Genomic DNA, 14,870 nt, shown 5'->3' with positions numbered 1-14,870 from the left:
CTCTAGCTACATGTGAATTTAATATTTAAAACTTGAGATACACTGAAATACAATTTATCAAACCATGTCACACTGCAGGGCCGTCATATGTTCTAGTATGTCTGTCTACATAATATGGTTATGTAAAAACACCATAAAACACAGGAAAATCTTTTGGGGATATATATATGTTGTTGGGTGATGGGTTTAGTTCTTTATTGAGTTAATATTTCCGACAAAATATACCCCGTAACTCGAAACAGAATTTCAGAAATAAAATTTATTTTCTGACAATCTTGAACAAAATAGACAATATGTGTGTAGGTAGGTGTTTGTCGTGACGTGAAATTATTTACCAACACCTACACTGCAGAAGGAAAAAGGCTTTAAGATGAGAAAATATGAATCTCGATTACGTCAGGAGACATATAAATGCTAAATGTGTTTGCTGTTTGCGGTAATTTTGGCAAAGGTGTCGTCATATTTGTTAATCTTATCAAGCCGATTGGATTATACAGAAGGCACAAGCACAACATGTAAAATAGTCTCAGAGAGTAATATTAGCAACATTATTGTGCAAGAAATAATGCAGGAAGGATCAATATAGTCAACCCGTACGGACAGAAACTCATTTCGTTGTATAGTTTCGACATATTAGGCCTGTTTAAGAAATACAAGTGGGCATACTGATTCAATTATTCAAAAGTTTCATCGTTTGGCGTTTTCAATGTTTTTTCTTCATCTGAATTTAAGAAATTTGAAAGCCCCTAATCTCACTGACGATGTTGCAGAATATACCTAAATGTACAGTTGATTTGATTTGATTTGATTTGATTTCAGCGTTAAACTGACTCAAATATTCGCTCGAAAGGAAAACTTAAGACGTGTGCTGAAAAAATAGTTTTCCTGTCGTGGTACGAACAACGTTTTGTGCATCGGAAAACTGAAATAGACAAAATCAATTTACTTGAAAACATACACACTTCACATTCACCATATTAAATTTGATCAATCGTATAGTCATGGAAGAATTCATGTAATTCCTTTCACTCACAATAAATCGTAAAGAAATGAATTATTTTCCCGCACGATATATCGTTCGCGAGGGGTAACCGACTGGCCGAAATGGTGGCAAATCAATTTCTAATTCCTTTTAATTGCTTTCAATTCCTTTTATTACTTCAATTACCGGATCGACACATATACTTCCGGATTCGCCCATCAATTCCTATAATTCCAATTAATTTCTAGAATTCCCCGAATCTTCGAAATAATTCCACGATATTTTCCGTCATTATTCTTTTCCATTACGACATATTTTTTGTAAGAAATAGTTGTTGACTCACTATAAATATCGTTGTCAAAATAGAGACTAAAGTCAAAGAAGAATGGTCAGACTATGTGCAACTAAAATTTGGAACAGCTTTGTTGCAGTTTCCCGGATACTCTGCTCTCCGGTAAATAATTGTAATTGATGGAAATACAAGAAATTGATGGAATTATAAGAAATTGACCAGAATTGACTGGAAATACGTGAAATCGATGGAATTATAAGGAATTGATCGGAATTGCCTGGAAACTGGAAATACATTGTAAGGGAATTGAAAGTAAATTAGACTAAATACAGATAAGTATGATGATCGAATAAAAGTACTAGGAAATTGTAACTTTTTCCGATCATCATACTTATCCTTATTTACTATAATTTACTTTCAATTCCTTACAATTTAACGTATTTCCAGTCAATTCCTTATAATTCCATCAATTTCTCGTATTTCCATCAATTACAATTATTTACCGGATACTCCGGCAATTCCTTTAAGGGTGTGTAGTCAATTACCTGAGTCGGTTACCCCTCGATCGGGAAAACCTGACATTTCATAACAAAAAATCATGGCAAAATACGTCGTATTTCAGTTGTCCGGTGCACAAATTGTTATACTAAATTAAAACCGCCCTTAAAGGGTATTTCATTTCCAAATGTTCCGAGCTGTAGTAATTGACAAATATCAAACGAATGTTTTATTGATACTCGATATTTAATTTATCAATTGATTATATTTTTTATTGAACATGTCTAGTTTCCGAACGCATTTTGGTGCATCATATTTAAATTAACCTTTTTCAGGCGAAGTCTCAGTTTTACAGCAAAGTTTCTGCAACTTTAACATTTAACCCTGTTCATCTTCTGTCGTTATTATTTCTCGTCTTCTAGTTTGATTTTATCGACAATCGTCAATGACGCAGTGCCCAACAAGAAATTAAACATTTACCTGAGAACAAAAATATTTTCTAAAATCACCCGCTGTAGAAATAAAATCGGTATTTCGCGCACAAAATTCAATTTGCAATATTAACAACGGCATAATAATGATAATGGAAAATTAAAACCGTAACATCATCCCTCAATGTTGCTGACGTTTTGTTCTGGTAATATAATTTGAAATGTTTTTTCCGCAGGCATTTAATATTATGTACAAATACGGAGTATCCACAAATGAATGAAACATAGAAATGAATGGAATTAACAGAGCTAAAACGCCATTGTCAAAGTATTTAGGAGGATATGATAACAGTATTTTGGTTTATAAATTTCTCTGTTCCTATCTTAAGAACTAGCATAAAAGAATCAAGAAACTAATTTTTTATTCCAGCTTTTGTGGTGTACAAAAAGCCTGCATCACCATGGCATTCCACGTATAAAAAGATCATTCTAAATAAGGAATTCCTTCGTTATTTGAGTTAGTTTCAACAGTTTTAAAGAGTCGTTGTTTTTGGGGATAGTAAATACGTTCGCATCTTTAACTCGATTTTTATCATTTCATTTTTTATTGCCATTTGTAGGAGCGCACACATTCGGATAAGGGCAGATGACCTTCTTGACCAAGGTGGCAATTTGTAATATACTATTATCGGTTGCCTGGATCGCATTTTTCCCCCCGAAAATAGATTCAGTTGAAATGTCTAAAGCGCTACAAGTATCCAGTAATATGAAAAGTGTTTTCAATTGCAAAAAGAGGACAGATAAGAATGTTCATTGTACAGAAACCTTAAAAAGAAAACCGAATAAATTTTATGGTAAACAAGAACATTTTGTCGCTTCTACCGTTGACAAAGCCATAAAAACACAATTTTCCTAAAAGAAAATCGAATCAGTATGCGTAATGTGTTCAACCTTTAGAGCTTAAAAATAAAAATGAAAATAAACATTCGTCGATAACACACAATATAGACAAAGTTTACCCGCATTCTTTTGAATTTAGCACAAATTGAATGGGTTGTGATATGTAAATGTGCAAGCATATCAAATCGTTTGGGAATTTATGTGATATTCAATTCGAACAAATAATACCAAACACCTACATGAGTCAAATTTATGGTAAAATTTAGCTTTAATGAAAATTGACATTTTTTTGTTCATTTTATGAATGATAGGTATCGATGTTGATGTTAGTGAATGGGATGTTTTTGGTTATAATTTTCCAATTAGATAAAATTGCATGCCAATGATGAAGGGAGTAAGTAATGAGTTAATCAATTGACAAGGAAATTTACATCTTGCAGATTTATTATCTTGAAAGGCTTCACTTCTTATAAGTCACTTCATAAGGACATCTGCAGTTATTACATCCACGAACTTGAACAAATTCACCGGGTAATTTATAACTCAACTTATATATTGTATCGCTGGCAATTTGTATCTTGGATGGCACGTATCTTCTAATTGCCCATGGATGCCGTTCTTTTGCGGGTAGAACCGGTGGTAAATAACTAAGTGAATTAGTAGTAGCTGCGCCGGTCGGAACTTTAAAATGGAAGAAGGATATAAATCATGCGTTACGACGGAAACATATGAGATGGTGTGTTACAGTTAAACGGTGGAGGCACAGATATCGGTTTGAAGGACATTCTAGGTTGAAATCCACATGGATCTTGGAACGATAATTTTGAAGTAGTTTGACTGCTCAATGAGACATTCGATATGGTTGGATGATTCGGTGCGAAACATTTCCGTAACGGCGGTTGTACATATTTCTAATGAAAAGCAGCGAGTTTTGTGGTTAGTGAGAATTTTAAATTGCAAATTATTTGCTTCGTACCCATTTGGAGCATTTTTCTTTTTCATATGCACAAACATGACTGACCAATGGGGCACACCTAGCTCTGTAACAGGTTTTATTGCAGTTTTGGCTAATGAGTTTTTTTTAAGAAAATTTTATTTTGTTACACTTCAGACGCTTCCATAACAAGCAAATTGCGAGTCGAAAAATGTTTCCAAAAATTGATACTTTTAACAGACGTGACAAAATTAATTTTAATTCACTGAAGTTACTCCCGATATCTACTGAATCTTAAATACAGATTTTGACAATTGTTGCAAGTTTACTGCGATCCAAATTTCCACTAGATTTTTACTGCGACACCTTTTTGTGCCCCTTCTTCCTAACACACTATTATTTTAGTATCCACAAAATATTTACAAAAGAACAAAAATAAAGGATTCGAATGACGTTATGACAGCTGTTTAAATAACAACGACGAGACGAATAGTGTACGGGATGCTAACCCACCCCACATCGATTGAAATCTCTCTTTCGGGAGATATTATTATACATGCGTTCCAACACTTATTGCTTCGATCAATAACAAAACGTTTGATTTCTGTGTTTCTCTATCGATTGTAAACTTCCCATGGAGACCATTAATTGACAAAAACGCGTAACTACCCCACAGTTTTTGTTGTTGTTAATCCTCTGAGATGATGGTCTCGTTATCCACTCGGTTACAACGTAAACCTTAAACCAGATTAGCATAAAAAGTTGTCTACCAGCTAAATAGGATTTGATGATGTAGTTTCAGGATTTTCGATCTTCATCCAATGCAAATTTGGTCGACTGTAATATTGCATTCCCTCACTGTTATGTTTGCTTCTTTACTCACAGTATTCATCATCGCGACGCGACGGTTCACTTTCTACAAAAACGACTATGGTTGTAGACAGAGAGCCTGGTGTTCATCTCAGTTCTCATAAAGTCCGGTTTGAAAATTATGCCATAATAATATGTTCAAATGAATGAAATTGAGAATTACAGACAAGGCAATACAGACAATAAAAACATTATTTTTAACTTTCACTAAACATTTGGCAATAAAACCTTAATTTTGAAACCGATTCGGAGTTCCTACGATGTGTAACGGCTAACGGCTAAGTAAACCCCCGTTAGGGCACTGCAAGTCTAGGTGTCCTAGTACTTAAATCGTAGTGTAATAATACGGTGTTACCGTAGCCTAATCTAATGTTAGATCGATATTTCACGGGCTCTCACCTTACATTATAATCCCTATACTTTTACATTTTATTGATACAAAGATGTTTCAATCCTCTTACATTTCAATTGAACATAGCTGCGACAGTAAACCTCGAACTAAAAAAAAATAATTAAACCGAAACGGTCTCTGTATAAAATTACAAAGAGAATTTAATTTTTAAATAGTTTCGTCTGAGCTAAATTCCAGTTGAACTTTTAATTAAATTAGAAAATGGCTGTCGCATAAGTTTAGCTTGATAAATTTCATTGCCGACTAGTTGAAATAGCTTAAAATGCAACAATAATTTGTTGACCTGTGCGTGCAGTGGTGAACATCATAACGTGATCTTAACTTTGTCAACGGAATCCTAATAGAATCACAACATCATCAACTCAAAGCGCATCTTTTTTTCCGTAACGAATTTCCGCAGCAAAAACCTTGGAGATATTATGTTTACATTCTTCTATTTTATGTAAAACCAAAAAGAAACTGTTGACGGTAACCGTTTCTGACACAAAAATGATGTTAACAACTTTCCCAGGCAAAAATCCCGTCGACACAAGTATTAACATTGCTTAATAAATACCAACTTGTACGGCAGTTTCACTCTAAATGTCGCATCACTGTCACCATACAAAAGGGAAAATTATTTTAAGTGAAGGTACATTGACGCTTTTTAGTGTAGTTTCACGGTAATTTCGTTGAATTCGGAATTTTATGATATATAATATTTTGATGGGAATTTATTACCTAATGAGAAATGGCGGAATATAATTCGCCTCTTGAGTAGATCTGAATTGTAAAATTTGGTTGATTTTTATTTGTACTGACACCGAATGTTAGTGATTTTACCGTGGTGCAATGGATGAAGCTTTTCAGAAACGGCAGATCGTCTGCTCTCGAAAGTAGTATCGACACAAATAATCAATGACCTCCGACTAAGGTGGTTTTATATACAGCAAAATGTAGATTTTAGATTTTAACTCAATCAACTAGGCGTTTCTTTGAACAAAAGAAGTAATAGATTTAATCGATAGGTATATGCGGATGCCTTCGCCGTTTTTAAAGGGTAAATAAAAAGAAACCTCCACTGTTATCAGTAAGCAACCGATTAAGGTAAACCCGCAACTGATTCAGCTTTAGACCTCGTAGCCAGAATATCAAAATGCTGTAAGCAAAATTTGCAATCTAGATTGCAATGGGTCCGAGTAGTTCTCAAAATGATATATTAACACTCAAGCCGAAAAATTACCATTAATTTTGTCGTCGCCAAAATTTTTTTGCCACCCCATTCTTGCCACATCGTTCCCTAGACGAAATGGGAGGAACGTATTAAATTATCGTAAACGGTAAACGACCTACCAACAGCGACATTTTGAATAAAATTTATGACCGACTCGCTCAAACAATTCATTAAGCAATTTCTTAATTTATTGCTCACATTAACAAAGACGTTAACATTTCTCCATATTTAACATTTTCTTATGAGAAGTGAGAATTCTATCGCGATGTTCAATATCCAGACGACAGTTGTTTGTTCGATTTTTTTTTTATTATTTCGTTCGTTCGGTGGTTATCCTCAATATTGGTTTTTTTCTTATTCGCTCGGGTTTTCGTTTCATTTAAATGCTGCCAAAGAGTAAAAGCCAAATTTAAACGGGAAATTTATTAAGTCAACGATGGTTTTCAATTGAAGTCTTCTTCAGACTGCATGATCTTTTGACATAACAATTCCATTTTAAAGGGACATATTTCATGTTCCAACCGATGTATATGGATATATACCAAAAATATAAGCCGAAAAGACAAAAATATATTTTAATAAACACACCAAAAATGACAAAACAAATTTGCCTAACATTATCTCCCACAAAACCCTTATTTACATCACTGATATGGAACTTTGGCTATGCTATTGCTTTGGTGGTTGCTGGTGGTGCTGCTGTTGCTGTACCGTGGGGTTTCTTGAGGTTTATTTGCATTGAAAAAACCGAAGACTAAGCTTTGTGTGTCATAACAAAAATACCAGTCATAATACGAAATTGAGAATATATAGTTAATTTCCACCCTATATTTGTGAATTACATAATCTTTTAAAACCAACAAGTACCAATGGTTTCATATTCCTTACTACGTATTATACATAATACAATTTGAAGCGTTCAGACTTGCTATATATAGCAATGTGTGTATCTGTACATGGTGTGGCATATACGTATATCTATGGGTGTGATGCTTTTAATATAACGAGATATAGAAAATTGGGAAAATGTGTCATGACGATATTAACTTTCGCAGTCGTTTGCTTTTAATATATATTCAGTTGTAAATTTAGACGGTTCTTTAGCACATATATTTTCGAATAGAAAATGTGAAATTGAATATTTAATTGTATTGCGTGTTAAACGATGCAACTGTTTTGAATAGGCAGTTGGTTGAATTGGTTAACCAAAATCAGGAGACACATTTTTTGCATGTTTTCGTTTATGGATGACAAAATTTTGCGTAATCATTTTGGAAAGAACATTTATAGAGGATTAGAGGACATCAAATTAGTTTGATTTATTATTATTTACTCGGCTTCGTTCGCAATTATGTTTTAGAGGTTTTCAGGAACCATCACATTGATGTGCATTACGTCACTGTTTGTTCACATTATTATATTGACGAGCACCGAAGATGAGAACTATGCACTAATAAATAGAAAAATGTACCACAAACGGCATAAGGTAATAAATCATTTTTATTTGGGTGCTGGGAGTAATAGTCGATTACATTGGATGATGTGATAGTAATTCATATTTCATTGCATGAGGTACACACGAGAGTTGAATATCCACAAATGAATTCACGTAAAATTAACCGAAAATATTCTCCATGTAATGGATCGTTTTCGCAGGAGGAAACAGTTTTGCAATGGTCAACTTACGCATGACGCAGCCAACAAAATCAGTGACATTTGTGCAGGTATTTTTATTGTTACTGTGAGATTTGATCCCCTATTTACGACGCGGACTACCAACTACCAAGAAATGAATCAATAGATTAAATGATTTTTGCCGTCAAACTACCTCTCCGTTTGTAAAGGATTGAATTTCATATTCAATCTAAAATCAAATGCCACAACACATTCGTAATCTCAGCTGAGTTTAGCTGGTGCGAGTAGGAAATCATTTCCGCAATATTACCAGTAATTGGATTCCTGTGCAATCGTATAATTGCACGACATCAGTCTCTGATTGATTTATTATCAAATATGAAACTGCAACGTAACAATCTACTGTCTAGTTCGTAAATGTAAAATGTTTCGGAAAATTACCACAATACTTACGGCTTTACAATCAGATACATATCCGGTAAAATTGGAGAGGATGAACAGATCTGAACGGTAAACGTTCGCAAACAAGCTATCAGAATTGTTTTGTTTCTGAGAATAGCAAATGATAAAAATTAATTAAAAGCCCAATGGCAAACAAGAAATAAATACAGTTAATGGTTGACTTTCCCCGTTACCGCTCATGGAAAAGTATTTAGGACTTTCGTAGGGCGAACAAACTGAACAAATCATTTATCAACCGAAAAAATCCTAGAAAATCCTAAACTCAGCTCAAAATAAGTTTTTACTTTTCGTGAGTTTTCTTTGATTCCATCGTTTTATTCGTTCCACATACATTCTATCACATAACAAGAGTGTGTCTCTTTTCATTTTTTCCAATGTGGAATGGAATGCCACTACTCTCTTTACGTTTTTCTTGATAAAAGCATAGAAAACGATGTGGAGCCAATAAAGTGCGGAACGTTTAAAACTTGAGTTTGGTTAGGTTTACGAAAATAACTAACTCTTCAGAAATCCAAGAAAATCCTTAAAAATTGATAGAAAACCTTCAATCCAGCAAAGAAAAATCCTTGGAAGATCATTGATCATCTTCAGAGGATTTTTTTTTTTAAATAAATCTTTGGTCAACGAAATTTACAAATATCCGGCCCTCGCTTTCAAGCGGTCAAATTGTGTCAAATGCAGACCTCCACTTGGAGTAACTTTTACCAAAGAAAAATTCGTAACTATGAAACGTTACGTAGTTCAGCAACTAGAGCAAGGTTTTTCACAGAGTTTTTATTGGGACATTCAACGGGTGAACGAATTTATAACAATAATTAATCCATTCGACGCTTCGTTTCCATAAAATACGAAGTTGTAGAAAAAGAACTTCAAATTCAAAGGATTATTGCAAAATGCTAAGATAGATTAAAGAGCATGGATGGATGGAGTTTTTATCGATATTCAATTGAGTCGTATGTATAGCATCACGACTAGAAGCTGATATCTAACCTATTTTATATATATATATACCTCGCACATTAAACTCGGAATAAATTAAAATTGCATCAATTTTATAAATAACTTGCAAGAGCTGTAGAAGTGGATAAAAGCCGTTAGGCATAACACAATATTTTATTCATAATTTGTAAACAAGTTTTCATTAAAACAAAATTTTCCAAAATCATGTTCTCTACACATTCTTTTTTGTTTTGCTACCACACAATTTTGTATTTTAAAATATATAGAGATGCTGTGGTATTTGCATATCAAAAGCAAAAGTTGTGATGTTTCTCTTACACCTTTAATTATGCCATCACAATTTAAGCTTCGACAAAACTAATGAACGTAGGTATTCTTCGTTGCCATCAATGAGCGACATAGATATACACTCACACATCCCCATTTTATTATTATGAAAGGGGAGCATTTGCGAGTAACAAAAAAAAAAGTTTGCGCTGTACATTGTGTGTAATGTTCATGATTGTAAACATTTTCTCTGCAGGTGAAAAAAAATGATAAAACTTTGTAAACTACACAATCTATTTGTGAGTTTCATAATAAGTTGAAACAGAAAATACGGTATGGAAAATCCGATCCCATTATTCATTTGTCTCCCAACTTTATGACTCTTTTATCAGAAATTTCTTTAAAATTGCTGTCAAACAATGTCAGAAGTTGCCTATTTGAGAAAAGAAGGCAAACAAATGCTCACAACAAAAAATAAATGCTAAATCACTGTGTCTGTTGTCTCACATATTCGTCTCACACCTTTCTGTAGAACAAATCTATTTTTACATCATATCAACGCATTATTATCTTCTTCTGGGAACCATTTCGTGAGCGTCAAAAGAAAATAACCGGGGAAAAAAACCCGAAGAAACGAAGTGAAACTCCAGTCTATTCAATATCATTTCTGTTTATTGATATAGTACACCTATTTAAACTAAGGATGACTAAACGAGTCTAACCAAAGTATGTAATTTGTCAGAGAAGTGCTTTTCATACACATATGGTTTCATATATTAGTATATGTACCACATATACACGCCGTATCCCAGCTAGAGAAAATCTAAAGCTATGTGATGTCATAAAAACGGATTTCGTTTTATATCATCTTATAGCTTTTATTCGTTTTGTGTCTGATAAGTCGCATACGTGTCGCTGGTAAACCGAGTTCATTTTTTTCTTCTTTTTTTTATTTTAAATATATTGCTCCTGCTTGTCGGCTCTAACAAAACCCGTCAGAATAACATAGAAAAATGTTTCTATGCGATTCATTTGAATTGCATCGTTTCAAATGAACCGGAAGAACTTTAATTTCTACAGAAATGTAGAAAAAATTATGGTCTTGCGAACGAAGTGCCAAATTGACCTATTCAATGTTGCTGCTGTTGTGTGACTTTTATTTAAAGATAGCTTTGGAAGACGTTCGGTTCTGTTGTGTTTTGTGTGTGTGGCTTTAAGAAACTGATATAACATTCTAACTTTCCAGCATTAGATATGAATGAGAATAGCTTCTGAATATATATGTGTACACACGAATTTGAGTGATGTTTACAATAGGAACGGAATGAGTGTTTTGAAGAAAAGTGTTCGAATGTCTGGTGTTGTCACGTATATGTACAATGTACATATATTTTTGTTAAAGCATAAGCTTTAATGTAATCGATTGATATTTCGCACAATAAACAATCATAGCCTTTAAGTTAAGATTTAGGCAAACATCTTCATCTTCATCATATGGGGTGTTTTATGTGTGCGCCTGAGTTTCGTGAAACAATTACACCAGCGTTCAGTTAATCAGTTAATGTATACCGATTTCGAGAGATTTTGTATGTGAAGGAGTATCATTATTTTTGAGACGATAGGATGCTATCGTTCGCATAAATTTCAAATGTCACAACATCTCTTTTGTAATCTTTTTCTCGATTGATTTTATTTTTACATGCCTCAAATGACGTCATTACGGTTGTGTGATGATAGTGAAAATTGCTGACATATCATCGCTTCAGCATTTAATATGTAATACTATATTATGTACTTGCTTGGATATTTGTTGTTTTGACTGGTGGACTACAAACTTCCCACTAGTCAAAACAATAAATTTCCAAACTATAATCTAAGTAGTGTTAGTATCGCATCAGGTGCGATGTATTGCTGATCTGCACGGGTCTTTAATATCTAAATTACTTAATCTTTGTATTGCTTTGATTTAGACCAAATTGTTGAAAAAGGAAACGTTTAAGAGTGATATCGCCAAATCTTCAGGTGATTGGGGAACAAGCGGTCTCCGATTTTAATGAGTGATAGCTCGTTGGATTCATCTTTCAATTCTATAGGAAACATGTATCTTCCACTTTTTCTAAAAAAATGTTTTCTGTGGAAAGCATTCAAAAGTGAAGACATGTCAGAGGGTACCGAAAACAGCTTTTCGACAATAACTCAAGAAATTTTCTTTTTAAATTGTTGTAATATTGTACGAATGTCGGCCTTGGAAAGACCAACAGGTAGAGTATACGCACTGGCTGGTGCGAGTACATCCACGAGAGTTGTGACTAATGTCGCCCGGTAGCCAAACCCTCTTCCTAGATGTTAGCCCAGTGGCCTTTGGACGGTGGGTAGCCAAATCCTTGTCCTAGAGGTCAGCCGAGCAGCCGTTGGACGAGGGGTAGCCAAACCCTCGTCCTAGATGTTAGCCCAGTGGCCGTTGAACGGGTGGTAGCCAAACCCTCGTCCCAGAGGTCAGTCGAGCGGCCGTTGGACGGGTGGTAGCCAAACCCTCGTCCCAGAGGTCAGTCGAGCAGCCGTTAGACGGTGGGTAGCCAAACCCTCGTTCTGGAGGTCAGCCAAGCAGCCATTGGACGGGGGGTAGCCAAACCCTCGTCCTAGAGGACAGCCAAGTGGTCATTGGACGGGGGTAGCCAGGTGAAGCTAGGTGAAGCTACGTGAAGCTAGGTGAAGCTACGTGAAGCTAGGTGAAGCTAGGTGAAGCTAGGTGAAGCTAGGTGAAACAAGGTGTAACGACCTTTCGGTTTTATTATATAGAAGACGAATACAAGAACGAAAATGCTGATTTCGGCGTATCACGCCTCATCAGTACACCTATGTCTTGGCGGGACCATGTGTATTTCTAGATATTGCAATATTTGACTATCTTACCATTCACCATAGTCAAAACTGGGTGAATGGTAATTTGTTACCGAGAGAAACCTACTAAATCATGAGTACTTTAAAGTGCTTTTAGAATTCTATTTTTCCAAGCAAGTTTATGTTCTGTTACATTCTGGCACCTGTTTGTGCACCTGATTACCATGTTTTCGCAAATTCTCTTCCCCATGAAAATGCATTGATGGCTCTAGCGTTGGCGAAAGTAAAATTGTTTCCATAAATTCAAGAATTGAAATGTAAGGATGACGAACTTTGTCATTACGGAAAGAATACATGTTTCCATGAAATTTATCCAAACGTGAATTGGCGTAGTTATAAAACGAACCGGAAAATCAGTAAGAGAAGACACATTTAGACGTAGTCAAAACTTAAATAAATGTTGAATTATCAGAATTTAACCTATGACATGTTTTGTTGCGAACTGCAATAATACGTATGAATGGGACACAATGATGTAAGTGATACTGCTTGTGTGAAAAACACAAAAAGTATCTTTTCGATTATTTTGTTCCATTGAATGGTAGTTTATTTTACTGATAAACGCAAGCTATTTGTTTTTCGTTGTAGTATGCTTACGTAAACCATTGCACATCACTTTCTTATGGCACTGAGTAACAAACACAATATTTTGAACACAGCAATTCTAATTGTAAGCGAAAAACACACAACAAATTTTTCTTACTTATTCTTAAACGTAAAAATGCAATCAAATAAAAATAGGACACCAGTGATTATGGAGACGGAACCTTTTAGTATAGCTAAGTCTCTGGTCCTAGTGCGAAAAGAGTGTTCCCAAGCTTCGATTATCAGAACGCCAGTGGCTTCAAATAATGCGCTGCCCATTAAACTCAAAAATATGTCCAAGCGCTTGGGAATACGAGACTTCATTAAGTATCCTATACGTAAATTGGTTGGTTAAGCAAATGTTTTGTTTTTAAATAAATATCTAGGACAATCACCAAAAAACACTGCCAGTAAAATTATGATAAAACCGCAAAATGTGCCAGTGGACAAAAATGCTGTTATGATGTCACCATCGTTGAAACTGTAGTAATGAAGTACGAGACAGGTTATGGTCAATGCCTGTAAATAACAAACCAATAAATTTCACTTCATCAAATATTTTTTTTCTATTCATCGTATTAAACGCACCAATTCCAAGAACTTTAACACTGAAATACTATGTTGATCTGAGTCGGACATCGTAGCTTTCCTTTGTTCAATTGATACACAAACTAAAGGTAAATAATTCAAAATATCCAATTGCGGTTGAAGACAACAAGTATAACCAATACGGACTCAACATCGTCTACGCGAAGAATGATTAAGACTTTTATTTTTGTGTTTGTTCGAGAATTGGACGATTATTATGAATGGTTGGAATGTGTCTATTTATAAAGGCTTCTTTCGAAATGAATACACGAGAGTATACATAAAATGAAAATCCAGATGCGAAATTGAGTACATTAATTCAGAATTAATTGAATGATTAATCGGCAGGATTGTGCAAAAGCATTGTATTTATAAGTCAATCGACTTAACACTTTACCAATGATAATCTCGTCCGTTGTATCCATTAAAACATATAGACACAAACAAATTATGATTCAGAGTTTCTATGTGCTAAAAGTCACTGTATTACACAGTAATGCATTCGCTCAATCCTATTTAAAATTTATGTCCGGTGATTGTACGCACGTAACTGGAAGTCCGCAGAATATATTTGCGCAATGAAGTGAACATTAACGCAGGAATGAAGTGAACATTAACGCTGAGGAATCCGGATTTCAGGATTTCAAATATTCGAAAACCGAAAATCGGTGGAATTCACCATTCAACATTACCATTTCCACGCTTTAAGCAGGGGGTAGGTAGTGCAGCTGCCAGACCAAGTGTTCGGTGATTCAATTAGAAATGTGATACGAAACGGAATAAATATTTTAGAAGGATTGATGATAGGACTTTGTCTTGAATTTAAGATTTTAAATTGAAGAGACGTAATGTGAATTTTATGTTCAACTGTGATTAGATTGGTTGGCTTTGTTAAGTACACGTTAAAACCAAAAAATAAATAAATAAATGTCTTAATTCG

General features: G+C 34.5%; 2 protein-coding genes across 3 annotated transcripts in view; both read right to left on the bottom strand.

Annotated features, from left to right (window-relative positions):
- LOC119081272 overlaps positions 1-14,870 on the bottom strand; it is a 131,428-nt gene that overhangs the window by 98,655 nt on the left and 17,903 nt on the right. The gene's annotated exons all lie outside the window — the stretch shown is intronic.
- Positions 13,310-14,082, bottom strand: LOC119081291. The gene is made up of 3 exons (XM_037190057.1): positions 13,931-14,082; positions 13,738-13,861; positions 13,310-13,674 (listed from the first exon to the last, which is right to left on the bottom strand). The coding sequence occupies exons 1-3, from the start codon at positions 13,979-13,981 to the stop codon at positions 13,457-13,459; spliced, it is 393 nt and encodes a 130-aa protein (XP_037045952.1). The 5' UTR covers positions 13,982-14,082; the 3' UTR covers positions 13,310-13,456.

This window comes from Bradysia coprophila, chromosome X (genome assembly GCF_014529535.1).
Source record: "Bradysia coprophila strain Holo2 chromosome X, BU_Bcop_v1, whole genome shotgun sequence".
NCBI classification, from domain to species: Eukaryota; Metazoa; Arthropoda; class Insecta; order Diptera; family Sciaridae; genus Bradysia; species Bradysia coprophila.
This window is presented reverse-complemented; position numbering and strand designations above follow the sequence as displayed.